The 13,485-nt window shown below is 43.4% G+C and overlaps 1 protein-coding gene across 2 annotated transcripts in view; it reads right to left on the bottom strand.

Annotated features, from left to right (window-relative positions):
• Positions 1 to 13,485, bottom strand: part of uggt1 (UDP-glucose glycoprotein glucosyltransferase 1) — a 188,177-nt gene that overhangs the window by 165,147 nt on the left and 9,545 nt on the right. For both annotated transcript variants that reach the window (XM_070883358.1, XM_070883359.1), the window contains exons 2-6: positions 8,438 to 8,576; positions 7,238 to 7,320; positions 2,984 to 3,114; positions 2,785 to 2,897; positions 49 to 223 (exon numbers count right to left, since the gene is read on the bottom strand). In XM_070883358.1, the coding sequence (XP_070739459.1) occupies positions 49 to 223; positions 2,785 to 2,897; positions 2,984 to 3,114; positions 7,238 to 7,320; positions 8,438 to 8,576 (641 nt within the window). The remainder of the gene's footprint in view (positions 1 to 48; positions 224 to 2,784; positions 2,898 to 2,983; positions 3,115 to 7,237; positions 7,321 to 8,437; positions 8,577 to 13,485) is intronic.

The following is a 13,485-nucleotide window of genomic DNA, read 5'->3' as shown; positions in this document are numbered from 1 at the left end:
ACTACATGTGCAACTTCGGAACATCACAGGGCAGTTTGTTTTACTTACAGCAACATAATGCCGGAGTACGTAGTTGACACTTCTGACATCCGATTTGGAACGAAGCAGCTTGTGGAACCTCGAAAATTCTTTGGTACCAATCTCACCATACAGAATCACCACCGGAAGTTCAGTTCTTAAGGGTGCCTCAATGTGATCCCCTTTAAATAAGTACGGCTTGGGTCTAACAATAAAAGATAGAAATCAGAACTAAAAACTGCCGTTAAGTTTCACATAAAATTGTATTGAATAGGCCTCCTTGAAGACATTGCTCAATTGGTAAATTTTACTTAAAATTTCAAAATGAGTCTTTCTATAGTGGGAACCATTAAAGTATTTTATTTTGTTTTGACTATAATTAATAAACTAAAATCTTCGGTCCCAAATTGAAGATTTATAAAATGCAATTCACAAAATACTTTAAAAAAATTCCTTCCAACATTCTTCCCTTAAGCTCTCCTGTCCTGAAGGCAGTATTTTATTTTGTTTTGACTATAATTAATAAACTAAAATCTTCGGTCCCAAATTGAAGATTTATAAAATGCAATTCACAAAATACTTTAAAAAAATTCCCTCCAACATTCTTCCCTTAAGCTCTCCTGTCCTGAAGGCAGTATCTCATCCTGGGATAGAGCTCTGTTGGTGGTCACAATTTCCACTGCTACTCCTAGAAGCCATTATTCAAGCGCAAGTTTGAGACAGCAAATGTGGGTCGCCTATTCACTCAAGGCAGCTGTCTCGATGAGCCCAATCATGTTCTTACCACACGTGCTCTTCCAACAAGAGTCACTGTTTAATAATCAAGTGCTAGAACTCTAGATCATTTTTCCCCTTCCTAATTCAGGGATGCTGATCCCAGTTGTACTACCCCTCAAGGATGCCCTAGCAGGGAATGGCTAACTCAACTCAGACAAGGGAGAGCCTGGGACTGTTCTGGTCTGTATCACTGGTGCATTTGTCCATATAACTAACTGGGGCGAATATAAAGATTAAGCTGCAACGAAGTCCAATCAAATGAAAAGACAAGCTGGAAATTTAGTAACTCATCTTACATTTTGACATTCAAGTAAATATCTAATGGAAAATAGTTTTTATTTATTAGCACAGAATGTCTCCTTATAAGATAATGTTTAATTCCTAGTTTTTTTACATAATTTGAAGTCAGTTAAGGACTGTGTATTGTTTTGTCATGCAATCTTTCTTAGCTAGCACAGCAGATGTCCAAGTGTGCTTGAATGGCTATTGTAAAAGGATGCGATGGAAGCACTACCTGGGACCTGACAGTTGTTTTGAAATGTAATCCTTAAAAGTACTGTTGGTAAATATCAACATAAAAATTAAAAATATGAAACCATTACAAAACTTCTTTCCATATTCCCAAACAATGATCTATGGATGCTACTTTCACAGTCCAATATTTATACTTAACACCAGTGAAACTAAATACTTAACACACAAGAAACTATCCAATACTGTGCACACTGCTCCAGCAACAACTGGCAAATCAGGGCATAACATTTTTTTTCAGTCTTATTAATATTCAGATATGAAAAGACTGCTGGTTGATCTTCTGCGCCATTACTCACAAACAGTAACAGTAACATCAGAGACCCAGAAGCAGATTAAGGACCAAACCTCTGAAAGTATCTTGTTTTGCTCTGGAAATGGGAAGAGTGGGCATGTGACTACTTGTTGAACTTGTGCAAGGCAGTGAGGAAAAGCTGAGGCTGGTTTAGGAGTGAGGCGAGGGTGAGGAGGCAGCAGCCTGGGCCTAGGCTATGAGGAATTGGGGATCCTGGCCTCGATAGCAGGAGGCCAGGGGCTGCAGCTATTGCTTGAAAGAAGCAGGGAGGGTGGGGCTTGGCTGCATGCTGAGAGTTGAAGCAGTAGTGGGGTATTGGGATGGGGATTGGTCCTTGGTAGTCATGTGAGCGATAATGCTTAAAAGAAGCATATGTTAACTTGGGCCAAACAAATATGTGGGACAACAAGGGCAACTATGGATAAAAAGATATATTTATACAAAGAGGAAGCAAACACTTATTAAAAAAAACACTAAAATATGTCCACTGGTTAAATTTCATCCCGAAGTTAAGTTTGACAATTCTACCAATGAACTATGCTCCGCTTTGCAATATGGAGCATCAACAATCCAGTTCTGCGCTAAAGGGCAAGGACATTAATTTTAGTTTTTAGGTGCAAATCAGAATCTAAATTTGATGGTTCATAAACTGGTTCAGCTTTTCTATAGCTGAAGCTCAAATAATTAAAATCCAAAGTACACTGGAACATCCATTGGCCATTATAATAAAGGGACTGCCCTTGGTGCAAATTGCCAGATAAACAAGAGTCCCCAGATGGTATAATAATACTCTATAAGCACAGGGATAAAGTGTACAATACAAATAGCAAAAGTAATTTAATCTTTCTTGGGATTTGACAGGGAAAGATTAATGTCAGCGGAGTGTGCAATGAAACCAAATCTTGCACATGGTTTGGTCATTAGTTGATAATCAGGAATGCAGATAATAGGAGCACCAGTAATTGAGATTTATCCATCTGAAGCCCAAGTTCCGCAGCCCAGACAAGAGTACTATTACAATTGTAAGCCCGATGAGCTCAAGCCCACTCATGACTAAATTACAAAATTTCCAAGTTAATAACGTACTTTGAATTCCACTACATTTTACAATTTCAGAAATGCTTCCGAACTTATCATTTTCATTCTTGCAGTGTTATTTTTACCTCTCCAGAGCGCTCTGAAGAAGCACCTCCAACCTGTCAGGACTGCAGGTTTTCTCTCCATGCACATTTATAAAAGCAGAACAGTCTTCTGGAGGGGGCTCCTCTGCTGCAATCTATTAAAAGAGTTGGTATCATTCATATTATCAAAAATAAAAACAGTGGGACTGAATTCTGCAAAATGCATATGCACTCAACTCACCTGCTGAAACATTTGAACGGTGGCAGAGTAAGCCCGTAGGGACAAGGCAAACTTCAGCAGGTTGACCTGTACAGGGGTCAGAAACTCACCAGCTTTCTGCAGTATATAATAGTAGTTTGAAATATCGGTATCTGCCACATAAAACAAAATAATTACAATGTTGCATCCTTTCATTTCTCCCCTCCACCCTCTAAATGTCCCCCCTTCTTTTCCTGAAGGTTTTTACATAAGAACATAAGAAATAGGAGCAGGAGTAGGCCACCTGGCCCCACGAGCCGGCTCCGCCATTTAATAAGATCATGGCTGATCTGATCATGGACTCAGCTCATTTCCCTGCCCGCTCCCCATAACACTTTATTCCCTTATTGCACAAAAATCTGTCTATCTCCGCCTTAAATAAATTCAATGACCCAGCCTCCACAGCTCTTTGGGGCAGAGAATTCCATAGATTTACAACCTTCAGAGAAGAAATTCTTCCTCATCTCTGTTTTAAATGGCCACTCCTTATTTTGAGACTTATGTCCCCTAGTTTTAGTTTCCCCTATGAGTGGAAATATCCTCTCTGCATCCACCTTGTCGAGCCCCCTCATTATCTTATATGTTTCGATAAGATCACCTCTCATTCTTCTGAACTCCAAAGAGTATAGGCCCAACCTACCTTCATAAGTCAATCCCCTCATCTGTAGAATCAACTTAGTAAACCTTCTCTGAACAGCCTCCAATGCAAGTATATCCTTCCTTAAATACGGAGACCAAAACTGTTTGCAGTACTCTAGGTGTGGCCTCATCAATACCCTGTACAGTTGTAGCAGGACTTCTCCGCTTTTATACTCTATCCCCCTTGCAATAAAGAATAATATTCCTTTTGCCTTCCTGATTACCTGCTGTACCTACATACTAACTTTTTGTGTTTCATGCACAAGACCCCTAGGTCCCTCTGTACTGCAGCACTTTGCAATTTTTCTCCGCTTAAATTATAATTTGCTTTTCTATTTTTTCTGCCAAAGTGGATAACCTCACATTTTCCCACATTATACTCCATCTTATAAATTTTTGTCCACTCAATTAGCCTGTCTATATCCCTTTGCAGATTATTTGTGTCCTCCTCACAATTTGCTTTCCCACCCAGCTTTGTATCATCAGCAAACTTGGTTACATTATACTCGATCCCTTCATCCAAGGCATTAAAATAGATTATAAATTGTTGAGGCCCCAGCACTGATCCCTCTGGCACCCCATTAGTTACTGTTTGCCAACCAAAAAATGACCCATTTATCCTGACTCTCTGTTTTCTGTTATTTAGCCAACCTCTATCCATGCTAATATATTACCCCCAACCCCATAAACTTTTATCTTGTGCAGTAACCTTTCATGTGGCATCTTATCGAATGCCTTCTGGAAATCCAAATACACCACATCCACTGGTTCCCCCTTATCCACCCTGCTTGTTACATCCTCAAAGAACTCCAGCAAATTTGTCAAACATGATTTCTCATTACTCATTGCTGAGTAACATTTCATGGGTGCTGGTCACCCTCCTTGTTCAAGTGGCCACTGTTGATGTGACAGCCTAGTCAGTCAATATCAAAATGCTATTTGAGGATCAACAAGCCTGGCAATGTCTTCAACCAAAGTCCACACTTGCATTTCCAATAGGAGTCGCTGAAGAGCAATTGTGAATGACAATCTTGGCTCATTTTTCCCTTCTCAAAAGCCAAGGACTCCAAATCCAACTATAGTAGCCTTATCGCTGTGCCAGCGAATTCAGCACAGACTGGTAGTCAAATCTGGGACGAGCTGCTCACGGGATTAACATGCTGAGCCACAAGAGTAGCTAGTAGTTTATCTTCAAATGATAAACATGCCCAAAAATAACATATTTACTTTCCTATTGTGTATCTTTTGGTAAGAGTATTCTGTACCTACAAACTATTTTTATTTGCTAAAATAATTATGGACAAGTTATTTGAAACAAGGGAGGTGCAAGCACCAGAAGAGGCCCAAGTAAAACGACTTGGTGCGCACTGAAGGAGGCAAATATTTGAAATGTCATCCACTTACAACTATTTTCTCTTCACCAGTTGGGACTTTAAAGTGGCCATCAGCTACCCAGGTAAAGTACCGTCACTGTGATACTGATTTTTTTAATAACAGTTTTAAGAATTTGATGGCATATGGGTGATTCAAAGATTCACTATCCCCACGTTATCAGATCAGAGCCATTACTCCGAAATGGGAACCTGTTGAAGAACTGCATGTTCCATTCGGTGTCAGATCCTCATACCTTAAAGGTAGACCAGACTTTGGCCACGTTGCTCTCGATCCACTACGACACTCGCTGCAACGTATTCTAATTATTTTTCCAGCAAATTTTGGCGTGAATTCACCACTGGAGGATCGGGGAGCACAGTCTACCTTATGGCGTTTGCCACCAATATCGCCATTGCAGCGAATTCCAGGCACATATCTAGTCAGGAATGTAACAACCAGCCTAGTCTTAGGTTAACACTCCACAGTGAACCACAAGAATGTTAGATAAAGTACCTTAGGTCTGGTCTTTGTTACTCTTTCTATGTGGTTCAAACTCCACAGAAAATTAAATAAATCGCGTTGTTCAAACAGGAGAAAAACCACTGGCACACTATGCTTTCAAGAGCCTGACGCTATTCTGAAGAAATACAAGTTTCGTCATCTATCCCCCACTCTCACCAATTGTGGTATCATCTTCCAACAATGTCCGACAAAAAAAAAAGTTTTGGAAAAGTTGAGGGTGGAACACCAAACCAACATACCATTAAATTCTTAACCGGGACAGTATGGCCCCAAGTTTCCACATGATTTGCTCCTGATTTTTTTTTTTTTTTTTTTTTTTAGGAGCAACTGGTGGAGAACGGAGTATCTTAGAAATCGCAATTCTCCACATTTAAGTTTTCTGCAGTTCAAGTCAGTTAGAACAGTTTCACTTTTGAACAGAATTTTTTTTTTCAAAAAGGGGGCGTGTCCGGCCACTGCCGCCTGATTTGAAAGTTTCCACAGTGAAAACGTACTCCAAACTAACTTAGAATGGAGCAAGTGAAGATTTTTGTAGGCCTGAAAAAACCTTGTCTACACATTAAAAAATCAGGCGCAGGTTACAAATTAGGCGTCCGGAACGAGGGGGGGGGGGGGAGGGAAGTCATTACTTTCTACAATAAATCCTTAGTTATACTTATACAAATATTATACAAATAATTCCAACTTGAATAAAAATTTATAAGCAAAGAAAAGATTAAATAAACCATGTTCCTACCTGTGTGAAAGTGCTTCAGGCAGGGAGAAGGCTGCAGGAAGCCTCACAAGTTGAGGCAGCCGTTCCCGATGGCAGGTGGGGGGAGGCAGTAAGGGCCCGACCGACCGCAGTGGGGGGGGGAGGCAAGGAGAAGGCAGCCTTTCCCGACGGCAGGTGGGGGGGGGGGGGGGGAAGGAGGCAGTAAGGGCCCGACCGACCGCAGCGGGGGGGGGGAGGCAGGGAGAAGGCAGCCGTTCCCGACGGCATGGGGGGGGAGGGGGGGAGGGGGGAGGGGGGGAGGCAGTAAGGGCCCGACCAACCGCAGCGGGGGGGCAGGCAGGGAGGAGGCTGCAGGAAGCCTCAGAAGTTGAGGCAACCATTCCCGACGGCAGGCGGGGGGGGGGGGAGGCCCCCCTGCCATCGGTCGGGCCCGTCGGGAAACGGCTGCCTCAACTTCTGAGGCTTCCTGCAGCCTTCTCACTGCTACAAGAAGCCTCAGTGCTGATCATGGAAGGGCAATGTGGTTTTATTAAAAAATGTTAAAAATTGAACAGCTACAAAGAACTACAAAAATGGCCGAGTGCCAATGTTTCCTTCACACTGCGCGTGCGCGAACGCTCCAACGCGCAAGCGCATGGTTGCCGGCACGAAAAAAACTCATTTAAATGGTACCCGCTCCCTCCTACTTACAAAATCGGCGTGAGTGGTAGGGTCCGCCCTCTGGGCGCCGCGCCAAGCTGACATCGAGCTGCAAAGCGCTCGAAAATAGCGCGGTTTTTTTCAGGCGCCGTATTCGGCGCGAAAAACAGGCGCCCAGCTCGGAGGGGCGCCTGTTTTGCCGCGTGTGGAAACTTGGGGCCTGTGTTTCTCCCCCACCTCCACCCCAAATGTTGCTTTATAGGGTTGTAAGTGGAGATTTAAATGAATGAGAAATGTGATGGTCAATCCCGCCTCACGGTATCAGTCCGCAATGAAGTCATCGCTACCTTCATGATCCTCTGGATGAATTTCCTGAGTAGCATCCACAAAATCCCAGAACTTAGCTTTGCTTTCTTCAGCCAAAAATTCACTGCAAAGAGAAAACAAAAAAAATACCTCCAATTTACTTACTTCTACAATAGAGTGTCACGTCATTATTTCATAGATATTAGAAATTTTACAAGTTATTAGAAATTACCTTGCTGATGTGTTTATCTAACTCATATTTCTGTCAGTTATCCAGCAATCACATCTCACCACAAACTAAAATAACTTGCTATGGCTAGAAGAACCCATTGGTGCCTCTTGTATTCCTTTAACCTCTTTTTGCACTTCCTTCTCACGCGTTTTCCTCTTTCCCTCAATGGTCACTATCTAACGTGTTGTAAAATTGTTGTGAAGCGCTGTTGAACGTTTTACTAGTTAAAGGCGCTATATAAATAAAAGTTTTTATTTTCTTGCACAGACTTTGGACTGTAATCGAGATGCTGCATTAAAATCGCAACAATCCATTATTATCGACCTGTTTAGAGGGAAGATTCTGCACTTAATGACATTATCCACAAGGGTACCCAACAAAGCGATCATTAATTTATAATAAATACTTTGGGCGTAGAATGCAAATTGCAACACAGAACTCCCAGAGTGGAGAAAAGGAAAAAGCAGTCAATTCTCCAGTCTGCTGAAAGAAACACAAGCTGCCCATTTCCTTTCGTACATTAACTGTAGTGACTTCTGGTGCTCAGAATTCAAGACAAATGTGACTCTGTCTCAGTGACTCAATGAGGAAAATCTCATTGAGAATAATCAAGCCAATGAAACCAGCCCCATGAAAACATTGTTGGCTGCCTCAGAACGTACTCTGCAGCAACTCGACAAAGGCAGACACTTCCTCCTTTTCCCCCCCACCCCCGCCACCTTATGAATCCCATCATGGCAAGTTGTGAAACTGAATTCAAATGGTTTGTGGGCTATCACCAGAAAATGATCGTGAAAGCTGCGAGAGTGTCATACAAATCTTGTAATTTATATGTAATTCTTTGTAAGAACATTGTTCCCCTGTATCAGCACCAAACACTCATTGATCAGGTAACCATATGGTGTTCCTATTGTGCCTAGCAAGAAACTCCTGTTTGGGTTGAAAGAAATTCATCAAATGAATCGGAAACTCAGTCAGTAATGGATAAATGGAAAAACAATAGGTTTACCTTGCTTCCAATAACAATGGTGTAGATGGCCATTTGGTGGTAAGTGTTGTTGTCACTGCTTTCGAGTCTGCATTCACAACCGAGAAGGAGAGATACACCAGAGCGACTGTTGCAAGAATTCCAGTTTTGTCGTTCTTATCTGTAAGAAGTACACCTGATTAAAAGTTACCAATAATAATTCTACATAAATTAATCCTTTCTTAATCTCAACAAATAAAATGATTCACAATCTGAATGAAATAGACTGCAAATTAAGAATGTTGAGGTTGCAAAGTCTGCATACTCCAGCAACAATCCAAGTGCTCATAACACGAACTGATACTAAAGCAAAATACTGCGGATGCTGGAAATCTGAAAAAAAAACAGAAAATGCTGGAAATACGCAGCAGGTCAGGCAGCATCTGTGGAGAGAAACAGGGTTAACGTTTCAGGCCGATGATCCTTCGTCAGAACTGCAAAAAGTTGGAACTGTAACAGGTTTTTTAAGCAAGGATAGGGGCAGGGAACGAGGGGAAGAGAGGAAAGAACAAAAGTGAAGGTTTCTGAAAGGGTGGAAAGCAGAAGAGATCAAGAGACAAAAGGGATGATAGTGCAAGGCAAAAGGAGATGGTAATGGGACAAGTTAAGAAACAAAAGAGAAGTCTATTCTAGGGTCGGCGAGAGGCCTATAAAGGCCAGCGGGAGTCGAACAGTTCGAGCAGTCAGTCGAGGAGGCGGAAGCTCGGAGCAGCGCGAGTCCGGGGTCGGCGAGAGGCGTACCGGTGCAGCTACAGGGAGAAGGCAAAGAAAGAAAGAAACAAAGGTGACGTCACAGCCTAGGGGGTAAGTGATTGGCTGGTGATTGGTGAGTAGTTTTTCTTTTTCTTCTTATATTAGTCAGTAACTTTTAACATTGTTGTTGCCAATTTAAGTGTATCTAAGGGTTAAGTCATGGCAGGAGAGCTCGGTCGGGTGTTATGCTCCTCCTGTACCATGTGGGAACTCAGGGACACTTCCGGTGTCCCTGACGACTACGTGTGCGGGAAGTGTATCCGCCTCCAGCTCCTGACGGACCGCGTTGCGGAGTTGGAGCTGAGGGTGGATTCACTCTGGAGCATCCACGATGCTGAGAATGACGTGAGTATCACGTGTAGTGAGTTGGTCTTACCACAGGGAAAGGGTCCACAGCCAGCTAGTGAATGGAAGACCAGCAGGAAGAGTAGTGCAAGGAAGGTAGTGCAGGGGTCCCCTGTGGTCATCCCCCTGCAAAACAGATACACTGTTTTGAGTACTGTTGAGGGGGATGACTCATCAGGGGAGGGCAGCAGCAGCCAAGTTCATGGGACCGTGGCTGGCTCTGCTGCACAGGAGGGCAAGAAAAAGAGTGGGACAGCAATAGTGATAGGGGATTCAATGGTGAGGGGAATAGATAGGTGTTTCTGCGGCCGCGACCGAGACTCCAGGATGATATGTTGCCTCCCTGGTGCAAGGGTCAAGGATGTCTCGGAGCGGGTGCAGGACATTCTGAAATGGGAGGGAGAACAGCCAGTTGTCGTGGTGCACATTGGTACCAACGACATAGGTAAAAAAAGGGATGAGGTCCTACGAAACGAATTTAAGGAGCTAGGAGCTAAATTAAAAAGTAGGACCTCAAAAGTAGTAATCTCGGGATTGCTACCAGTGCCACGTGATAGTCAGAGTAGGAATCGCAGGATAGCGCAGATGAATACGTGGCTTGAGCAGTGGTGCAGCAGGGAGGGATTCAAATTCCTGGGGCATTGGGACCGGTTCTGGGGGAGGTGGGACCAGTACAAACCGGACGGTCTGCACCTGGGCAGGACCGGAACCAATGTCCTAGGGGGAGTGTTTGCTCGTGCTGTTGGGGAGGATTTAAACTAATATGGCAGGGGGATGGGAACCAATGCAGAGAGACAGAGGGAAACAAAAAGGAGGCAAAAGCAAAAGACAGAAAGGAGATGAGGAAAAGTGGAGGGCGGAGAAACCCAAGGCAAAGAACAAAAAGGGCCACTGTACAGCAAAATTCTAAAAGGACAAAGGGTGTTAAAAAAACAAGCCTGAAGGCTTTGTGTCTTAATGCAAGGAGTATCCGCAATAAGGTGGATGAATTAATTGTGCAAATAGATGTTAATAAATATGATGTGATTGGGATTACGGAGACGTGGCTCTACGATGATCAGGGCTGGGAACTCAACATTCAGGGGTATTCAACATTCAGGAAGGATAGAATAAAAGGAAAAGGAGGTGGGGTAGCATTGTTGGTTAAAGAGGAGATTAATGCAATAGTTAGGAAAGACATTAGCTTGGATGATGTGGAATCTATATGGGTAGAGCTGCAGAACACCAAAGGGCAAAAAACGTTAGTAGGAGTTGTGTACAGACCTCCAAACAGTAATAGGGATGTTGGGGAGGGCATCAAACAGGAAATTAGGGGTGCATGCAATAAAGGTGTAGCAGTTATAATGGGTGACTTTAATATGCACATAGATTGGGCTCGCCAAACTGGAAGCAATACGGTGGAGGAGGATTTCCTGGAGTGCATAAGGGATGGTTTTCTAGACCAATATGTTGAGGAACCAACTAGGGGGGAGGCCATCTTAGACTGGGTGTTGTGTAATGAGAGAGGATTAATTAGCAATCTCATTGTGCGAGGCCCCTTGGGGAAGAGTGACCATAATATGGTGGAATTCTGCATTAGGATGGAGAATGAAACAGTAAATTCAGAGACCATGGTCCAGAACTTAAAGAAGGGTAACTTTGAAGGTATGAGGCGTGAATTGGCTAGGATAGATTGGCGAATGATACTTAGGGGGTTGACTGTGGATGGGCAATGGCAGACATTTAGAGACCGCATGGATGAATTACAACAATTGTACATTCCTGTCTGGCGTAAAAATAAAAAAAGGAAGGTGGCTCAACCGTGGCTATCTAGGGAAATCAGGGATAGTATTAAAGCCAAGGAAGTGGCATACAAATTGGCCAGAAATAGCAGCGAACCTGGGGACTGGGAGAAATTTAGAACTCAGCAGAGGAGGACAAAGGGTTTGATTTGGGCAGGGAAAATGGAGTACGAGAAGAAGCTTGCAGGGAACATTAAGGTGGATTGCAAATGTTTCTATAGGTATGTAAAGAGAAAAAGGTTAGTAAAGACAAACGTAGGTCCTCTGCAGTCAGAATCAGGGGAAGTCATAACGGGGAACAAAGAAATGGCAGACCAATTGAACAAGTACTTTGGTTCGGTATTCACTAAGGAGGATACAAACAACCTTCCGGATATAAAAGGGGTCACAGGGTCTAGTAAGGAGGGGGAACTGAGGGAAATCTTTATTAGTCGGGAAATTGTGTTGGGGAAATTGATGGGATTGAAGGCCGATAAATCCCCAGGGCCTGATGGACTGCATCCCAGAGTACTTAAGGAGGTGGCCTTGGAAATAGCGGATGCATTGACAGTCATTTTCTGACATTCCATTGACTCTGGATCAGTTCCTATGGAGTGGAGGGTAGCCAATGTAACCCCACTTTTTAAAAAAGGAGGGAGAGAGAAAACAGGGAATTATAGACCGGTCAGCCTGACCTCAGTAGTGGGTAAAATGATGGAATCAATTATTAAGGATGTCACAGCAGTGCATCTGGAAAATGGTGACATGATAGGTCCAAGTCAGCATGGATTTGTGAAAGGGAAATCATGCTTGACAAATCTTCTGGTATTTTTTGAGGATGTTTCCAGTAAAGTGGACAAAGGAGAACCAGTTGATGTGGTATATTTGGACTTTCAGAAGGCTTTCGACAAGGTCCCACACAAGAGATTAATGTGCAAAGTTAAAGCACATGGGATTGGGGGTAGTGTGCTGACGTGGATTGAGAACTGGTTGTCAGACAGGAAGCAAAGAGTAGGAGTAAACGGGTACTTTTCAGAATGGCAGGCAGTGACTAGTGGGGTGCCGCAAGGTTCTGTGCTGGGGCCCCAGCTGTTTACATTGTACATTAATGATTTAGACGAGGGCATTAAATGCAGTATCTCCAAATTTGCGGATGACACTAAGTTGGGTGGCAGTGTGAGCTGCGAGGAGGATACTATTAGGCTGCAGAGTGACTTGGATAGGTTAGGTGAGTGGGCAAATGCATGGCAGATGAAGTATAATGTGGATAAATGTGAGGTTATCCACTTTGGTGGTAAAAACAGAGAGTCAGACTATTATCTGAATGGTGACAGATTAGGAAAAGGGAAGGTGCAACGAGACCTGGGTGTCATGGTACATCAGTCATTGAAGGTTAGCATGCAGGTACAGCAGGCGGTTAAGAAAGCAAATGGCATGTTGGCCTTCATAGCGAGGGGATTTGAATACATGGGCAGGGAGGTGTTGCTACAGTTGTACAGGGCCTTGGTGAGGCCACACCTGGAGTATTGTGTACAGTTTTGGTCTCCTAACTTGAGGAAGGACATTCTTGCTATTGAGGGAGTGCAGCGAAGATTCACCAGACTGATTCCCGGGATGGCGGGACTGACCTATCAAGAAAGACTGGATCAACTGGGCTTGTATTCACTGGAGTTCAGAAGAATGAGAGGGGACCTCATAGAAACGTTTAAAATTCTGACGGGTTTAGACAGGTTAGATGCAGGAAGAATGTTCCCAATGTTGGGGAAGTCCAGAACCAGGGGTCACAGTCTGAGGATAAGGGGTAAGTCATTTAGGACCGAGATGAGGAGAAACTTCTTCACCCAGAGAGTGGTGAACCTGTGGAATTCTCTACCACAGAAAGTAGTTGAGGCCAATTCACTAAATATATTCAAAAGGGAGTTAGATGAAGTCCTTACTACTCGGGGGATCAAGGGTTATGGCGAGAAAGCAGGAAGGGGGTACTGAAGTTTCATGTTCAGCCATGAACTCATTGAATGGCGGTGCAGGCTAGAAGGGCTGAATGGCCTGCTCCTGCACCTATTTTCTATGTTTCTATATAGGGTTTATATGGAAATGGCAGAATTATCAACAGCTGCTGTGGGAAAGAGAGGAAAAAAAGAAAAAAATAGGGGCAGAGGTTATCTGAAATTA

The sequence above is a fragment of the Pristiophorus japonicus genome, chromosome 6 (genome assembly GCF_044704955.1).
Source record: "Pristiophorus japonicus isolate sPriJap1 chromosome 6, sPriJap1.hap1, whole genome shotgun sequence".
Taxonomy (NCBI): domain Eukaryota; kingdom Metazoa; phylum Chordata; class Chondrichthyes; family Pristiophoridae; genus Pristiophorus; species Pristiophorus japonicus.
Note: the sequence above shows the minus strand (reverse complement) of the source record. Positions and strands in the feature narration are given on the sequence as shown.